Source organism: Halyomorpha halys, unplaced genomic scaffold, assembly GCF_000696795.3.
Source record: "Halyomorpha halys isolate HHAL.00 unplaced genomic scaffold, Hhal_1.1 Scaffold1218.1, whole genome shotgun sequence".
Classification (NCBI taxonomy): Eukaryota; Metazoa; Arthropoda; class Insecta; order Hemiptera; family Pentatomidae; genus Halyomorpha; species Halyomorpha halys.
In genome coordinates, this window is record NW_027106975.1 from 178,412 (window position 1) to 197,830 (window position 19,419).

Consider the following 19,419-nt stretch of genomic DNA (forward strand, 5'->3'; position numbering starts at 1 on the left):
TACAAACTAAAATAATTTTAAACAAAATAAATTAGTTTAAGAAATTATTTATCTACAAAACAAAACGTATGTTCACTACTCTCAGTTAATTAGAAAAAAAAATAAAATAAGGAAGTTTGATCAACGAGGCGAGAAAAAAAATATAGTCACTCACAGTGTGTGTCTGTAGGTGGATATGCTCCTGTCTAATCTCATCTGAGATGGACATCTTGATGATGTCAATACTGGTAAAAAATAAGTAGTTGGGTGAGGGTCCCTCGAAAGATAGTTCCCCAAAAAAGAAGTAGAGTCTGGTGAGTAAGAGCACCAGGTGGGTCAAACAGCTCCAATGCCTGCTAATACTCACTGCAGACTGCCTTTATCAGCCTGAATCCAACTGCAGTTCATAATGTTGTTGTATAAGTGCCAAGAAAAGTATTTATACGCTCACCACAGCAAACCTCTAAATGTCCATGATTTACATGAACAAAGTCTAATTTAATTCTAATTACAAAAATCAAACTGACATATTGTTAAAAAAAAAAAAAAAAAAGAAAATCAAACTTATAACTAACAAAAATTAAAGAAACCAATTGGAGGTAAAATGAAACTAAATTAAAAGAAACTTAAGTTTTGGGCTTTAATAGTATTAACAACATGGGTGTTGATGACCTCAGGGTTTTACGTCCTAAAGCTCCAGACAACAACAACAGCCTTATCAGATAATTAAGTACAAAATATTTGTCACAAAATACAAAAGAATGTAGAATACATTACTTACCTCTGGTTCATTTATGTAGCTGTGTTTTTCATTGATAGAACTTTCATCTTTAATCACTTCATTTAATGTTTTTTGGCTAGTTGACATTTCAATACTTCCTGTTAAAGAAAATGAATTGTCTTCCTTCTTTGGTCGAGCAGCAACTTCTGATTGAGAGCTTAACTATAATACTGATTTAATTATTTCTATTGCCAGAAAAGTTAAAAATATATGTACTATCATTGAGGTTTTTTAAAAATCAATAAGGGAAAAATATTTATGCATACCCATTGCAGTCTAAAATTACCAACACTCAAAAAAATCATAATGGGCTCCCTCATAGAGTGTTTTGACTCATTAATATATTTAAACAAACCATTTATGCAAGAACATTACCACTTCCAAATAGGTGGCAGAATGCTATCAGGGGCAGATTAAGTGGTAAGCAGTCTATGCATCCATGTAGGGTTTCAGTGGCAAAGGTCCATGAAGTCTTTAAATATCTTAATTTAAAGCAGTAAGGAATCTAAACCATAAGAGGCACCATAGCCATACAACACAATATATTGAATTTCCCTGGGTTAAGTGGGGTTGCTGCAGGAGGGTTCTGAGGTATGGAATACTCCTCCCACAAGACAAATGGAAGCCTCGGTACTCCTTAAAACTTTTTTAAGTTAGTAATTAACTCATTAAGTTACACTCCTAGTTTCGGAAATAACCTAAAAGGTTCCAAAAAAAAAAACCTTCCATAAAATAATCTAACAAATATAGATACAAAATTTTTAATTTATGGCCTCTCAATAATACTCTCTTAATTGTTTGTATGAGTTGCCAGGTAAATGGGGAAAAAATTGAACAGGAGGGTAAAAAAGTATTTTCTAAATTTTTTTTTCATACGAAAAAGGTCGCATTAAGAAAATTTTATTTTATTTTTTTTATTCAGAAGTTTACCTTATATTTTATATGTTACTTTAAAATAGTATTAATGTGATTAATGACATCATAGTTGGAAAAATATCTATAGAGTAAATATGTTGTTGTTAGTACACTTTTGTCCCATTCAACAAATTAAATTAAAAACACTAAATGTGAAATAAATATTTTTTAAAAAAAAGTTAAATCTGTACTGCTACAACCGGCTAAGGATCAAGGTGCAGTATATTGTAAGGAAGTGCTATTACTAAACCAACAGTTGTGCAAGGAGGTGATTTGGTTAGAATCACGCATGACTGCCAGATTTTTACCCAATTAAGGATTTCCACTTTGGTAAAGTAGGCTTGGGTAGACTCTAGAGAGCTCACAAACCCATAGGGCTGACTCACGGTTACAGTGAAACAGATAACAATCATCTGCCACAACCGGATTCAAACCTGGGTCCTTGGAGTTAGTATTCTATTGCCTTACCAATGAGCTACACACTCCCAAGTAATACAAATTGAAAAGAGTAAAACAATGGTAACCATAAATATGATTGATTGTATCTACCATGAGGTTAAAGTGAAACATTCAAGTTGTTCTGATCAGTTTCCATGGTTTTTTGCTTGCTGCAAAAAAAAAAACTGAAAGTGCTTCTCATTTATAAGATAAGTGAAAACACTATTCTTGGAAACAAGTCAAGTTAGAACCTTTACAGCGTTAAAGGTTAAAAATTTAAAACTTTATGGCGCAAAAAGCTTTTGCTATTTTACTTGAAAAGATTTACTAGAAAAAAATGTTGTTCAGATACAACTAGTGTTACTATTTTAATCATTTGGGCATTTCCCCCGGTTCATCCTATTGCAAAATAGATTTTGAATTAATTACTTAAGCATAGTTTGGTTTATAATATTTATTTATATCAACAGATGTATAATAATTTGTAATCATTATTTGAATATTAATTGTTAATATATCGATAAACATTTGTCCACTATTATTTTGTGATAGGAGTAGAGTAGTATGTTAGGCACTCAGTATTTAATTCCAGGGCAGTAGGGAATAAAATTTATCACCAATTCTATTAGCTCTTGATTGACTCAAGGGAGGCCAAAGAGGCTAAGAATCCCTAGTCTCTATAAAGTGAGGGACATGTTCCTTAAACTATTTATATATATTATAAATATGGAAATTATATTGATAGTAAATTACCTGAGGAGTTATTTCTTCTGAGTGGAATTCTGCTTGATTTCTTTCAAGCAATAATATGGACTCTCCTTTTCTATCATTCATGTTTATTTTGTCTGTATGAGATGGTTTATGTTCTGGAAGGTTCAAAACATTGTTTACTGTGTCACAATGAACAATATGTTTTTCTGAAATGTTAAGAAAATCATTTGCTGTTTCTTCATTTTGAAAATTTGTGTATTGATATTGCATTTCCTTGGCAGTATTGCAATTATCATCATATGGATAATTTTTCACATTATGTTCTTCTCTTGCAAATATTAAAGCTTTACTTTGACAGTCATTTGGTATAGAGAAGGATGATTCATTTAGATAAGGGTTCATAGGAAAATTATTATTGTTTTTCTCATAATTGTGAAAAGTTTGTCCTAAAAACATATGGTTGTCTTCTAACCAGTGACTAGTATATTCTGTTCCAGACTCACAATAGGCACCATTTGAAGCTGAATCAGAGCCAAATTTATAGCCCAGTTCTTGGTATTTATTTGATGCAAATGTGGCTTTTATCCCTGATACAGTTTTATTAACTTCCTCTTGTTGTCTTTTTTCCAAAAAAGTTTCCCATTTCTTTTGATCTCCCTCTTGTTGTCTTTTCCGTTTAAATTCTTTTAGTATAGAATTGAATTCACTTGAATTTATAAACTGAAATTTAATTTTTAAAAATTTGATTCAACATACTGTCCTTTATGGAAAATAAATTTATTTTGTGTCATGTATTTTTAAAAATACTGTCTCCATAACAGGATGTACTAGGCTGTAAAACATGATAGTAGACATTAATAGCGAATTGAAGTTTCTTACTTCACCAGATTTTTTAGAACTGATTTCATAGACTTCGGAAAGATTTTTTTTTTAGGAAATTAATACTTTTAAAGATATAATACCAGTATTAAAGTAGGTTAAGTGACTCCTGGTTTAAAGTGAAACATTTTAATTAAAGAACATTTTAAGAATGTGAAAGATTTAACTTTTTTATTTACTATGTATTTGACCGAGTGTCTCATATAGTCATATCAATGACAGAATAAAATAAATCCACCATTTACTAGGTTATTTTAGAATAGGGAGAAAGTATAACATAGGTAAATTCATATGTTTAAAATAAATAACTATACAATAAATAACTGCATTATACTCACAGAAGATGCCATTTCACAATCAATCTCATTTTGCTTTAACTTATCAAGGAATAATAACTGATCAAAAACTCTTGAATCACATGAATTATTGGGATTAACAGCAACAAAAGAAGTCATTTTTGACTCAGGAAAGGTTAACCAATTTAATTACTGTTTAGCCACTGTGATCAATAGAATCTCATTCAATTCTCAAACTAAATTCTAAACAAACATTTAGAATCAGGTGATAGATAACTAATGTTTCATTTTTCAAAACCCATTCAGCTGTGTTTACTGGTAACCAGGATAGATACCAGCTAGTCATCTGACAGGCTAGTATTAGAGAATCTATAGGTTCACCAGTTTATGATTTTTATTGACCTATATTACCTATCATAAATAACCTGAAAATAACTTGTATTTTTTTTATAACACTATTTTAAGATGCAGAAATGAATATTTTTTCAAACCGATTTTTAGGGAAAAATGACTAACATATAAACTATCTCATGAGAATAAATAAAAAAAAAAATTGAATTCAATTACTTAAGTACTTTTACAACTTTATTTTATTTATAAGAACTATGTATTTCAATTTTATAAAGCAATGAAAACACTTCAATATGTGTTATCTGATCAATGGATTGAATCCCTGAGGTGAAATGAATTTGTAACTAAATTTTTTTAAATGAATTATTTGTGAATTACATTTCTCTCTTCTGAATTTATATCTTAGGATGAATATCCCAGAAAGCATAATTTTGTCAATAGACAAAACCACTCTTCCACCTCTTCAGAGAGTTTCCAAGAAACCATCAAGGAGGTATTCTCTTTATACACCTGATGTATGTGAAACAATAATGCCTCCTCATACTAAAACAATAGAAGATTTGTTGGGAACTCAACATTTGGTAATATTAGTTTATAAATTGTTATAGTTTTATAAATTATCCAGTATAGTTTTCTATAAAATTATCCTTATTTTTCAATAATAATTTCTTCAATATAAAATATTTTGAATGTATATATAACTCTTAAAGCCATCTTTATACTAAGGGCTCATCGGAGCCAGGGCCTCGCTTACCCTTACTACTAAAATGCTATTGTGTAAATGTTTAAACAAAATCTTTGTAACTTTTCAAATAATAAATAAAGTAATTATTTCAACTAGTATGCCGTTTATTTTGATTGATAACCCTTAGTTATTGGGAAAATAAATTCTTTAATCAGGAGGGTCCACATATCTTATAGTGTCTGGGACACCCACTTGGTTAAAAAAAGTCCTCACATCACTAATAATATAAAACATTTAGTCGCTTAAGTAAATTAGAAAAACAACAACTACTGATTATGGCTATTATTTCTTAGAGACAAAAATGATTTTACTTTAAATTTTATATTTTGTTTCCTTAACGTTTTATTTATATAAATAATTGTATCAATCAAATAATTATATACTGTTTAGTTTGAAATAATTATTTCAAAGCTAAAAGTTCAAATAATAATTGTAATTTTCTAAAAAAACTAATGTATAATGATTGATTACTATATTAAATAATTTATACAATAGCTAGATTTTAATTTTACTATTATTGTTTCTCAAAATCAGTTTTTAGTTGAACTAAAGATATTGACAAAACAGCATGTATTATACATGATGAAAGACTTAAGGCAACTTATAACTTTTACTTTCTGGATAATGAATATCTGAAAAAAAATTAATAAATAAATGATAACAATTAAGTAATGAGTATTATTTCTTGTCAAAATAATAACTTATTAGTTAGTTTTAAAAAAATGATTTATTCAGTATTTGTAAAAAACAAAACAAATTTGGTGTTAATGTTTATATTTTCAGAAGTATTCATTAGATAAAATATATAAATTTTATATTTATATATAACTGATCATAATTATGTTTTTACATTTTTTTACTAAAGTTTAAACATATTTTATTTTTAAATGATTTTATGAATGTGTAATGAGAGGGAATATAGTTTTAATAACTGTGAAAAGGCACTGCTTCTAGAAAATCAATACCTTACTACCCAGTATGGAGCATTTAGGCCTTAAAAGAAACCACCCTTGTCAAATAGCTTTCCAACCCACTTTTATCAAAAGTGTAAAATATTTATAAGCACCTTAGGAATTTTCTTTTGGCTTGACAAGTTAATATGTACAGTCATAAATGTGATATATGTCTAACATAAAAACTAAATAAAAATTGTGTTTAAAAACATCACTATTAAATAACAATCATAATTTTGTTCAGTAGTTTTATATTGCTGAGAAAAGTAAACATGTTGGGGAGTTTTTAATTGTATGAGAATAATTCATTTTTAGCAAAATATTTTTTCAAACTGTTACAACATAATGGCTTCTCAAGTGTTGATCAAAATGCCTGTCACCTACAACAATCAAGTGAGTGGTTTATTTCTTTGAATGCAAAGTAGAAACAAGTTAAATTGGAGCCATCCAAATAAGTAGTTCAAAACTTGTTATACATACTTTGTAGATAATTTTATAAATGACATTCTATAACTTTTTTATTTATCCAATATCCTCCTAGTCTGTAATTCGATAGTTATTTTTATTAAAGCTGTTGATGGTTGTGGTACAACAAAGACTGCTTGATGTGAGAATTACATTAGTGTCTTTATCTGAAAATTAAATGTTATTCTAATATTTTATTATTTTTGAGACATAATTAATATAACTAACAATAATGAATATACCATGGTTTATGAATAAAGTTTACTTATGAAAGTTATAAATTTTTAAGATATAAATTAATGTTTATCATTATAAAAAATCTAAAGTACACCATTTATGGTTAATATTATTATGCTTTTATGTTCATAATGAAGTATTAATAAAAATCAGAAAACTTGGAAATTTCACCATCCAATATATTGATAGATGTGGTAAAACTGATACACTGGATGTGTGAAGAGGAGTAGGCCACTTTTGAAAAAAGTTTTTGTTTGTTACAGATAGGAAAAAAAAGTGGAGAATCTATTAGGTCAGAATCAATTTTACTTCCCTGCATGTCATCTGACCCCCATCTTCGAATCACTCAATTAGAACAGAATCTTCGTTTTTTACAAGAACAACATCATAGCATGTTAAGTAGCTTACATCAAGAGATAGAATCACTAAGGATTCGCAATAGAGGTTTGTAATTTTTACTTTTATCAAAATTAAATGTTATTTTACTACTTGTCAAAAATATAATTTGATTTATTAATAATTTAAAAGAAAAAGCAACTTCGGATGGGTTTATATTCTTATATAAAACAAATTGCTATTCTATACATAAATAATTTACCGTATAATTTAAAATAATGAAGAAGATGGTCAGGGTTGTGGTCAAAAAAGAACAAAACTTTTTTGACCGCAACCCTGACCATCTTCTTCATTTTTTTAAATTTCTATTCTGTGTATTTCCATTGGTTAATAAAATATACGGTTTTATTCTTAAATGAATTACAGCTGTTTTATGCGTTAATTGGGCAGATTTTTTTCTTATGTTTATATATAAGCTCCTATTCTTATTTTCATATTTAAGAATAATGCTTAGTGAAATATAAAAGAAAACATGAAATGAAATGATAAAAATAAATATTTCTAAAAAATTTTCATTAGACACAATAAGAACTTTTTTCCAAAATAACTGATTTAATAATCTAAAGAGATTTAGGGTCTACCATAAGCATTACTGTGTATATAAAACTGTTTAATTTATTATTTATTGGAGATAGTATTGCAATATTATTAGAATATATTATGTTTTAGTAACAACATAAATCTGACATTTTATTTTTCTTTATAATTTACCTATATATTGCATTCTTGATTGAAATTAAATAAAAAATGCTAACAAAAATTCTAATAATTTATTTTTAGATCTACAATTTCAGTTGATATTTGGAAATCCAGGAAATCCAATAATACATAGTAGCTCAGATTCTTCACCCGATGATAGCAAGCCAAAGGTAATTTAATATTTGAATCTATTAGCATTATATGAAACAAGAGTAATATTTCTTACTGATTACAATTTAATTTAATATTTTTTTTCTGTTTGTGACAAAAACATGCATTTTTTTTTCTTATGTTATGTTTGTATTAGCAATAATTTTACAAGCAACTATATTTACATGTTAACTTGGTGATTTCGTTAGAGTACGTCTTGTAGAGAAGTTGTAATGATACTTGATATTGCTGTTGGAATACCAATATTATTTGAAGTTTTCTTATGGTCAATCTATTCTATTAAATAAGAACAAGAGTGCTTCTGAAAATATTAGTTTAATTCTAATCAATAATTAAATACTTTTTTAACTCCTTAACTATTTGGTATAAAGATTGAACTCATTCCTATAAATTCCTTTAAAGTAGATCTCATGTAATTTACCTATATAGAGTCCTGAGTTTTATTTAAAAAAAAAAAAAAAAAATTAAAAGTAATATTCATATTGTTTCATAACATAAATATATCTATTCTATTTTTTCCTTTTATTTATTTACAATATCATTTACAAAAAAATTGTTTTTTCCATTGTACCTCCAAGATTGTTCAAGTTACTTATATATTGTTATTTTCCTTGTTGGAGAAATGATTCATAATAATATATTTTTATTTCTTAATAGCTTCTCATTATACTTTTTAGAAACAGATCATGATATCATGAGTACCCCTCCCCCAGTTGTTGAAAAGATAAAATGTTCCATAATCCAGTAAAGGTGATATCCTTTTGATGAATCCTTCCATGTTTGTTTTCTTGAGTATATTCCTCCTATTTCTTTTAGAGGTTTCATGATATTCTGGATTTAAGGAGGATGGGTTATCAATCCATCACCTCCAAATTAGGAGGAGGGGCTGCCAGAGTTCTCTGACAAGCTTGAGACTGAGTTACTTGACTTTAGCTTACTTCATCAATCTACCGAAGAAGGGTTGACAACCTACAGCAAAGTGAACTTGCAGACAACCATTGTTTATACCTACGCTTCCTAACATCTTAAGGACTGGCCGTTCTATGGTACAGTACTGTGCAGAGAAGGTGCCCCTGCATAGTACCAACTGTTGGGAGGTGATGTATGTTATGATATCTTGGGTATTGAAAACATCAGAACCGTTACTATAAAAAATTGATTTCTCCTGAGTAAAAGAAGCTTTTGTAAGTGACCTTTCATTGAGAAGTAAACTTATTATTTATTCATGGTGGTTATAAGATTGTTGTAGATATATGATGAAAGATTTTTTAAAAATATTATATGCAGTGTCCTGAGGCCAAGTGAATTAAGTGCCAAAAAAACTATATTTTAAGAACTAAAGATCATCGACAGGTGAGATCCTACAAACACTTCCATTTTTTTTTTTTTCAATTATTTCAACTCAATAGAGTTACTGACAGTTTCTCAAGTTAAGTCAGATGGAATAACATTGATAAAGGCACAAAGATTATTTTTGTATTAAAGAAAAACTTGTTTTCAAATTATTGATATTTAGATGACTTGGCCTTACCAACCCTCATATATGAGGTCTTTGATAGATTTATTCAAACTTTTTTCCATTCAGATCAAGTGCTTGGTTTAATTTCATTATACAAAATAATTAGACTTTATGAACATTGTATTTGTTGGTAAAAATAAATTCACTCAATTTATTATTTCAGATAGTTTTGACACCAAAAGAAGTCAATACTCGACCACTCCAAGTAGAAATATTAGAAAAAGAAGTTTCTGAATTAAAGACAGCATTATTGGAGGCTAACTCTAAAAATTCAAGTCTCACACAATTAGTGGATTATCAAAAAAAGTAGGTTTATGTCTTCATTTCACAATAATGAATACCACCAAAAAGGGTACCTTTTCACCAAATTTTGGAATTTTTATAGCCTTTTTTCTCCACTTAACAAAAGTTAGAAAATTCTTAAATTTATACCTCAACTTTCTTAAAATAAAGAGTTCCTAGTTTACTCTGTTTTTTCTTCTTCTCTAATCCCTATGGGTGCATTGGGTTGATATCATGATGAGAAAAACGGTTTGAGAGTAGCCTCTTATTCTGCATTCATAATCCATTTGAAGGGGGTATCACAAGATATCATACTCACTTACTCTGTGGTATCTTTGCTTTATTTTTTAAATCAGAAAGAGGATTAAAGTTTAGTGGTAGATTGGGAAATGTTGCACAACATTCAAAAATTCAATAAAAACATCTGGGAATATTAAACTTGTTTTCATTTGATTTAATTTAAACTTTATCTATCAATATATGTAAAAGGTTGATACTTAGATTTGAGTCCATACTCCTGTTTCCTCTGCATTCTGTGAACCATAGTAGGAATATGAGAGGTTGATATCCAAACCAATATGATTTTTTGGATGAAGTACCACTCTTTTTTAACTCCATGAGCTTTTTATGCTCCCTCAAAAACTGACCTTTAAATAAGCAGAGTATACTAACATATTGATGAAATAAATAAATGAAGAGCATTGGTAAGCACAACAGAATTTATAATTAACATTTTAAGGTGTAAATTCTTTTATGCCTTTCTAAAACCGTTGTGGGCGAATGAGTTAAGACATCAACTAAACAATCTTTCAACTGCAGCAGTGTCAGTCGACTTTTGCTTAATGGTAGCCCCACAGAATGAATCCCCCTCCCCGTGGTTAAAATAGGGAGGTAACCTATAGGATAATGCTCCTCCCCTCCTCCCATATGTCGATATGGCCAGGAAGGAAATAACCAAACAAAAAAAAGTTAATAAATAAATTTGTATTTCAAATTTTCTGATGTGAGATAAATAATAACATGCAGGCAGAAAGGTAGACAGAATATATATGAAATTCTCATACATTATCAATTTAATTTTTTTTTAATAGAATTCACTTTTTGCTATTCCTCTTCTTTCTGTTCTTTGGAGTGTTAATTGTAAATATATTCCCCTGGGCATATTATAAAATATAAATATTTTCTATATAAGTATATTTACAGTACATTACAGTTATAATTGGCCATAATTTTTGCCAACAAAAATTTAAGATCTATTTTTAAATATGTTTATTTATCCAAGAATACTAAATGGTTATAATTACAGGCAAATAGAAATAATAAAAAAAGAAAAGGATACTGAACACCAAGCGAGACTAGATGATGCGGAAAACCTCATTAAACGACTTATTAAAGAAAATGAAGAACAGAGAAAAGAGGTAATTAATGGACGAAAATTTAACCAAATGAAATCAAAGATAACAAAATTAGTGGCAATATAATATGAAAGATCCAAGGAAAAAACAAGGAATGTTACACTTTAAAAATTCAGAGAAAATCTGAATCAAAAGTTAAAATAATGAATTTTAAAGGGCTATAATTGTGTATAACACTAAACAACTGATGAAAATATAAAGAGATATAATGGGACTTGTATCAAATTCTATTTTTAATTCTGAATGGAAAAACAATGTTATTCTTGTTTTTTTCCTATAGCTTTCATTTGCCTTTTGAAACTAGTTATGAAAGTAAGGTTTCTGAAATTCAACAGGTAAACACCCTTAGAAGTCAAATCAATAAAGGAAGTGGAAGTGGGAACCGTTATAATGGTGGTAGGAGGAATGGTGACTATCAGAGGTTTCCTCCTTTGCAAGCCCAGACTTATTGGGGAAATGGGTCTCAAAAGCATAGGACTAGGTATAAAAACAGAACTTATTAACACAAACATTTTTCATTGTTCCTTATCCAATAATATATTCAATTTATAAATTGTCTTCCACTATCTGTTTCATTTGTTTGGTTTTTTAGTAATAGAATTTTCAGACATGATAAAAACTTGGTGCAACAGAGTGCTGTCTTTCTATGCTAAACAAACTCAATCTAAATTCTAGCTTTTTACCTAAAAGTTTCGCAAAATATAAGAGTAATTCCAAAAGTAAGATCTCTTATTTCTTTTTAAATATAAAATTTTGTTTATTTTCCATAATATTTACATTTTAAAAGTTGAGTATTTTTTTACATAATTGCCACTAGTTTGATACATTTTTCATAGCTTTTGTGTGCCCATGTCATTGTAGTTCCCCATCATATCCTTGAGAAAGCTTTGAATATTATTTTTCACTTCCTAGTGGTTTATTTTTCATCTTTTGGTCAAGTTTTTCCGTGTTAATATCTTCTAATATTTCTTCTTCTTTGAAATGAAGATCTGGTTCACCATTTAAAGCCTTTAATTTTTGGAATTCTTCTCCAATCTCAGCAGGTTTCTCTTTTTGCTTGTTCTTTTTGTCTTGGTGCTTCTTAGCTTTTCCTTAATTTTTTACCAAAAAATTCACCACTTTCATCTTCAGGAGCTGAATTACAAACTCATTTAAAACAAATATTTTAGTAGTTTCTTGCTCTTCAATATAAGTTAATAGTTTAGATGCTTTGGATTCACAACCAGATTCTTCATCAACATCAACTGTATAGTTTTTTTATATAAACACAGATCTTTTATAATCTTCTTTCATTCCTTTGTTATTTTCATTTTTAATTGAATCAGGGAAAAGCTTGACACTTTGACCACAATAATCTTGGTCTGAGACTGCATCAACTATTTCTTCATTTGATGTTTGTTGTTGATCTGTTGCTGTTCCTGGAAAAAGATGATTTCATTTACCTTTTCAATTTTCAGGATCACCGATAGTAGATCACCATATAATTTTGCAACAACTGAAACATCCTGAAAGTTAGAGTTGTTTATACCACCTTTGCTATGTATCTTCATTTTAATTTTCCCTCAATGAATCTTATCAATAAATGATTTTCTGTTTGTCAGGGATTTACTCAGTTGAGCTCTCTCGGACTGAACATTGAAACCTTGTAAGATATTTATCTGTTTTACCACTGTTTTTCTTAATATTGGTAAACCCAAATATTAAATCAATCACTTTCTCCTCTGGAACGCCCACAAACCTCTCTATTAATTTTTTTCGCCACTAATTGATGGCAATATATCACTACTAACTGTTAGTAGTAAATAATGGTAGAAAACACCTCTTTATTTTTCCTAGTCCAAGATGCATCTTCTCCAGTTGACAGTTCCTTTTCTATTATTTCTTCAGATAATGTTTTTGTCTCTAAATAAGCTTCAATTTTCATCAACCAGATGCCGTAATTTGCCGTAGGAAGCATTTCAATGCTGAATGCTGTGGCGTCCATTGTCCTTTGTGTTTAATTTCGGTGGTGAATCCTAAATAAAATCATAAAGCTTATGTATACAGTTTTATTTTCAATAATATTGACTAATATTTTTAGTTAATTTATGCCTGCTGGGACCACATTAAACATGGAATATTACCACACACACTCCTTATAGCCCAGACATAGCACCCAGTGAGAACATTTTGTTTGAAGGTTATTTATCCTGACAAGGATTTGAAAAATAAGGTGTTGAACCTGGTTAAAAAGAGGTACAAGGAAAAGCTGGGGGGGAACTGTTATAACTTGAGTACAAAGTAGCTATCACAGAATCTTCAAAAATGTATCAATAAAAGAGGAGATTACGTAAAAAAAATAGACAAACATTCAACCTTTAAAATGATGTAAATATCATAGAAATTAAACAAAATTTTAATTAAAATAAAAAAATTAGGAGACCTTACTTTTGCAATTACTCTCATAGAAATTTAATTGATTTCAAGTAGGGTGGCAATTACAGTTTGTAAGACTTTTACTGTATCTTTTTCACTAACCCTGACTATTTATTTGACATTCCTAGACAATAGTAATTCAGGACACGACAATGGATCATTGCACCATAGAACCAGCAGTGGGTCATCTAGTAGTAATAGTAGTTAGTGCCACAGATACTGAGTTGTATAAACTCATTAATGGAAACAAGGTGGCAAGCCAAGGACAAAAAACATCCAGGAAATCACTATCGAGGGTCAAAACAAGGCTGTTTGTACATAGATGTATATAATAAAATTATTATTATTATTAGAATATTTATATATTCTATCAAATTTTAATCAACTAGTTTAATTTTATAAAACAGTTATTGTTACTTTAACTTTGTCTTTTCATCATTTTTAACTAATCATATTTATTTTAATTAAGTCCTGAATACCACAACGCGAGGGGTCAACTTGACCAAGAAGTTGTAGGTCAACCAGCACCTGCATTGCCGCACCTAACAAGAACATACAGTCAACCATCTCAGAACCAAAGGCATCGTTATTATAGGTAAATAATGATTGTTTATAGGTATTATATTTTTTCGATACTTAGCCTTGTGTTAAAAATGAATTAAAAGACATATCCATTTTCTTTGCTAACATCTCCTGATTATTCAAGAAAGAGTACAATCAAGATAGTTCTTGATGTTCTTTCTTTTAAAGCCTATTTCTCCCTTTATATCAGCTTGGTAATAACATTTTCAATTGTTTTCATAAAAAATAATATCAAATATGTTTGCTGATAAGTCTTGAAAGTATTGATATAATCTTTATCAGATCTTTGTAAATCCTTCACATGTGTAATTTAAAATCCTTATTTAGAATATAGTTAAACTATATATTTGGTCTTATTGTCATTTACAGTAAGTGCTATTTACTTAGCAGTGTTTGAAGAGTCATTAATTCCTCCGACTCTGCAGATCATGAGCACCCAACAATGACAATGCCAGGTTTCCATTCCACATTTCCACCTCAGACATTGAACCTAAAGAACAAGAAAAATCAGAGATCTCCACTCCCACTCAAACTAATGCGTCAAGAAATCAACCAGGTGGTCAGTGGCAAATGGTGGATCCAATAAGAAAATAAGTTGTATGTGGAAATAGACTATGGGCCTGATAGACCAAAACTATGTTTGCGATGTTGTGAAGAGTGACATCGAGTAAAAGGATTTTCTGTTAAAGAACATCACAAAAATCACAGTAACTTGACGGGTAGCTCTGGTTGCCCTGTTTACCAGTAAACTGTGGAAGCAGTTACTAAACATAGGGCATGATGTTTTAACAGTTAAACCTTAATCATTATAAAGCTGCCCAGGACATCTACTAGCAGTGCACTGAGGTCTGTAAGGAGATCACTCCTTTCTGATGAGCATATCTTCACACCAAAAGATTAGAGAGCAAGTGGTTACTTACATTAGGAAGCCCAAAAACTGGGGCATAAGAAACATAAAAAGAACCTAGTCATGGTAATATAGGAGAGTAGTCTTTGACAAAACAAAGCTGCTAGACCTGGAAGAAGTGCCAGAAATCGCACAAGAAGCACTAAACCTAGTCTGCAAGAAAGTATTAGATCCTAAAGTATCCTGGCTCTAGATAGTTATTAGGATGTAGTTTTTTATTTTATATATATATATATATATATATATATATATATATAAATAATTAACTGTATTAATTTAAATTATAATGAAGATGATCAGAGATGCGGTCACAAGAAAACAAAAATAATTAATAACCATTTATTTGCCGACATTTTGCCTCACTTTGTAGAGCTTCAGTTCTGGTGTTCTCCACCAATTCTCATACTGACCTTAGCAAAAGTCGTCTCTATAATAGCCCTGATGAAGCTCTACAAAGTGGGGTGAGACGTCGGCAAATAAATAGTTGCTAACTATTTTTGTTTTCTTGTGGCTGCATCCCTGACCATCTTCATAATTTATAACTATTTATTTATTTTTTCTAAGCTCCATGGGTGCATGGGGTTGATGTCATGATGAAAACTGGTTGAAGATAGCCTCTTTGCCTCTTTTTCTGCATTCTGGTAATGCATTTTAAGAGGGGGTTGAGGAAATTAGATCTTTTGGAAAGGGGTAGTCAGTATCTTGTGTCACAGGTTTGTTGATTCAAATAATTTAGTTATTTGTACTCAGTCAATTCTGAATCTGTTTGTGTGTGTCTGCCACCTTTGTGGCCGTCCTGTTGGTGTCAGTGTCCTAAATAATGGGTTCGTACAGTACTAAAGGCTGTCAAAAAATTTGATATGTCTCTTCAATATAAATTCTGTCACAGTTGGAAGTTCTAATGTCGTATGTATATGGTCTTTGAAGTGAAGTATGTCTCACTATACTTCTCAGTATACCGCTCTGAAACTGTTGGAGCCTCTTGGCCGTTAAAGGTGATATGTTGGTCAGCTTAAGTGCCCCATAAAGCAGGGCTGGCCTCAGCACACTTTTGTAGATCATTGATTTTAGGCGGAGAAAAAGATTAGGAGAGGTTAACAGGTGATTAAACCTGTAAGACTTGGTTGATCTTCTCATGACAGTAGCGAGCTAGCATCAGGTGACTACTGTTAAGGGTGACACTTAGATATAATTGCTGCCTGCTGGTCTATTCTCGTACCCTGTTCATATAGACTTTAGGGAGAGGACACTAGTTCTTCTGGAAGGAGAAAATGATGCAGTCGGTCATCTTGAGATTAACTGTAATATTCAGCCCTTCCAGTTTCTTGGTTATTTCCGTACAAGCCTTCTACGCCTGCCATAGAGCTGTCTCTGCATTCATTGAACTACTGTAGATTACTATATTGTCAGGATAAGCCGCTACAGTAGCCTTGTCATATTTGGCTCCAACAGTTTCAGCCGTATATACTGAGAAAAGTATTGGAGATACCAAAGACTCCTGGGGTACTCCACAGAGGACCTCTCTGGATACCAATTCACTGAATTGAACCCTTAATGAGTGGTGCTGCAGGAATAATCTCAATAGAGTGTATAGCTGTTCTGGGAATTTGTTGTCCTGTTGTGTTCTATATAGCAAACTATGGGACACTGAATCAAACGCTTCCATGCAATCTATATAGAGCATTGCTGTTGCCTCGTTCTTCATTGTCTTCTTGCTTACTTCCGCCTGTAGTTTCGCCGTGGGCAGAGGCCGGCCTTGAAGCCAGTCTGCTCCGGTTGGATTAGCTCTAACTCTGAGCAATAGATTTTTGAGAAAATTATTCCTAATTTTCTCAAAAACCTTACCCAGGAGCAGAAGCAAGCATAATTTCAATCAAAATAATTGAAGGATGTATTTTTTTTTTCTGACCTCCTAGAAAAGATAAATGAATATATACAAAATGAAGAAAGGAATGTATATAAGTTGGCAAACTTATGAAGGATGTAGTAATACTCTCTTTTTTTCATGTAGTAGCTAACAATTTACTTAATATGGAATTAATTAGTTAAAATACATTTTAATTAATTAATTGTTTTAAGAAAATTTAGTTATGTTACCTGTTTTAGTAATGGTAATCACTTCTACCATGGAGATGAAGGAGATGGAAGAAGAAGATATAGAGGCAGAGGAGGGTCTGGAAATCATAAAGATGACAATTAAAACAAAGTAATTGAGTGTACTGCTGAAAACATGTATACATGCACTATCTACTTCTCATTTATTTTTAATGAGCCACTTTCAAGATTAATAATTAGAATTATTAGAGAATAACAATCAATATTTAAAAAAGTGGTTTTATCTTCCTTCTTTGGTTTTCTTCCTTTATACCGCCATGATAATATTTTCTTGTTTTTAATTACTAATTTTTAATAAAAAAATACTATTGGGAACTCTGAATAATTTTCTATGAAAATTTTATTCTGGGTTAGAAATGACAAATGAATTCAAAATATTTAAAACTTGATTTGTTTCCCTTGCCTTAAAATGAGAATTTAAAAATCTTTTATTTTAGGCTTAGATAACATAAAAGTTACTTTTGACTTGAAAAATTATTCACATTTATTTTCAGCTTTGTTGGTACTTAAAACATACCTATTTAAGTTTTAAATATAATTCAATAATGTTAGTTATAAGAATAATTCAATAATTAACATTATTGAAAGAAGCAGCAGCATTTAATTGCAAAAATAACAACTGACATCAGTTTTCTCCATTAGGATATGTATTTTTATAAATATATACTACAAAAAATAGAAAAAAAAAGTGTGTATTATTTATTTATGTCAAGCCTTATGGCTTGTACAAAAATTTAAGAGCAGAGAGAGCACTATACATACCTGCCCAGTGTAAAGTGAGAGATTTGTGTGGCTTCCCAGCCTTCCCTTATGAGAAAATAGCTTTCTCAACCAAAAAAAATAGTTGATCTTTTGATAAAATAATTAAAATTAATTTTAAAAAGTAAAGATAAGCGTATCTGTTGTGTTTATTCCTGGTTTATTTAGAATAATCTGGAAAATATGAAATTCTCACAACTCAAACTGTTAAAGCTATTTTTAATCTCATATTTAGGATTTCATATAATTATAATCTCATCTGAGGTACTTTGGTTAAAATTAATTACTAGTTTATGTCTTACTAAAATAAGCTTTTTGTATTAATGTTTAGCTTTTAAAAAATTTTATCAAGCATATAATTTTTTTTTTTTGTATTTTATTTCTTTAGATTTTGAAATCCTTCTTAGAACTAAAATAGAATTATTATTGATAAACACAAACTGTTATAAAAATAATTATGCTTTCATTGTTTTTGTAGACTACTTAATAATTGATTATTTATATAATTATCCAGTGAATGCTTTACTGTATATTGTACATCCTAACAATGCACTAGACTAGTTATTATTGGGCTGAAAATAGTTTTGAAGTTGTTGAAGTGTTATTCTTTCCTTTACTGAATAGAAATACATATTAAAGATGATTTGTTAATAACATTTATGTGGTATAAAATTTATTAAAAAGTTATATTCAAAGTAAAAATTCTATATTAGTACTATATTTTTTAAAAACCCTTTATGATTTTTTGTTTAAATAAGTTATTTGTTGGCATATAAGGAAAGCAGGTAATTAATTAATAACCTAATACTCATGCAAAAGCTAAAACTAGATTTCAATTGACCAGAAGATTAGGGATTTTATTATTCTTGACAGAGACAAGAAGGCTCTGTTCATGCTTGTTAAACACTGGACTATCTCAGTCCCTTGATCATTTATTGGTGTTATAGTAGAGGTGAGGTATTTGAAAATTTTTAATTTTGGATGTGACTTGCTGTCCATGCTGACGTCATCAGGGGGATTTTTCAGCTTATAATCCTTTGTATCTATTTACAAATACTTTGTATTTTCATTTACTTGCAAGACAATATCTTCTGCTTCTCTTATTAGAGTCTTTATGAGTTTTTCCATGTCATCTTGGTTACTTCCTAGTAATGTAGTGTCATCCATGTACGTCAGGATTTTATGTTTCATTCTGACATGCACCCACCATGTTCGCATGGTGTCCTTCAGATACTTCTCCTTATATCAGTACTCTGCATTTAGGATCATTTGTACACGCTTTTATCAGTCTAGCCAACTTCTTGAGGATCTTCAGCTCAGTCATGATCTTCGAAGGCAGTTTCTGTCGATGGAATCATAGGCTGCTTTGAAATCGACAAATCGATGCAAATCCTGATCATTTTTTGGTT

The 19,419-nt window shown here is 29.9% G+C and overlaps 2 protein-coding genes across 7 annotated transcripts in view; one reads left to right on the forward strand and one right to left on the reverse strand.

Moving 5' to 3' along the window:
• Positions 1–4,176, reverse strand: part of LOC106688838 (uncharacterized) — a 30,014-nt gene extending 25,838 nt beyond the window's left edge. For 2 of the 3 annotated variants that reach the window (XM_067045290.1, XM_014433501.3), the window contains exons 1-3: positions 4,042–4,174; positions 2,867–3,544; positions 761–922 (exon numbers count right to left, since the gene is read on the reverse strand). In XM_067045290.1, coding sequence (XP_066901391.1) covers positions 761–922; positions 2,867–3,544; positions 4,042–4,158 — 957 coding nt within the window. In that variant the 5' untranslated portion in view covers positions 4,159–4,174. Of the gene's footprint in view, positions 1–760; positions 923–2,866; positions 3,545–4,041 lie in introns of all 3 variants that reach the window. The other variant, XM_014433502.2, reaches the window with a different exon arrangement.
• The window catches only part of LOC106688840 (uncharacterized), a 26,918-nt gene extending 8,584 nt beyond the window's left edge, over positions 1–18,334 (forward strand). The window contains exons 1-9 of one of the 4 annotated variants that reach the window (XM_024358968.2): positions 4,037–4,174; positions 4,757–4,931; positions 7,014–7,194; positions 7,927–8,015; positions 9,699–9,841; positions 11,124–11,235; positions 11,568–11,713; positions 14,117–14,242; positions 17,243–18,334. In XM_024358968.2, coding sequence (XP_024214736.1) covers positions 4,758–4,931; positions 7,014–7,194; positions 7,927–8,015; positions 9,699–9,841; positions 11,124–11,235; positions 11,568–11,713; positions 14,117–14,242; positions 17,243–17,336 — 1,065 coding nt within the window. In that variant the 5' untranslated portion in view covers positions 4,037–4,174; position 4,757 and the 3' untranslated portion in view covers positions 17,337–18,334. Of the gene's footprint in view, positions 1–4,036; positions 4,175–4,506; positions 4,678–4,756; positions 4,932–6,304; positions 6,442–7,013; positions 7,195–7,926; positions 8,016–9,698; positions 9,842–11,123; positions 11,236–11,567; positions 11,714–14,116; positions 14,243–17,242 lie in introns of those variants that run through there. The other 3 variants (XM_024358967.2, XM_014433504.3, XM_024358969.2) reach the window with 3 other exon arrangements.
• The last annotated feature ends 1,085 nt before the right edge of the window (positions 18,335–19,419 follow it).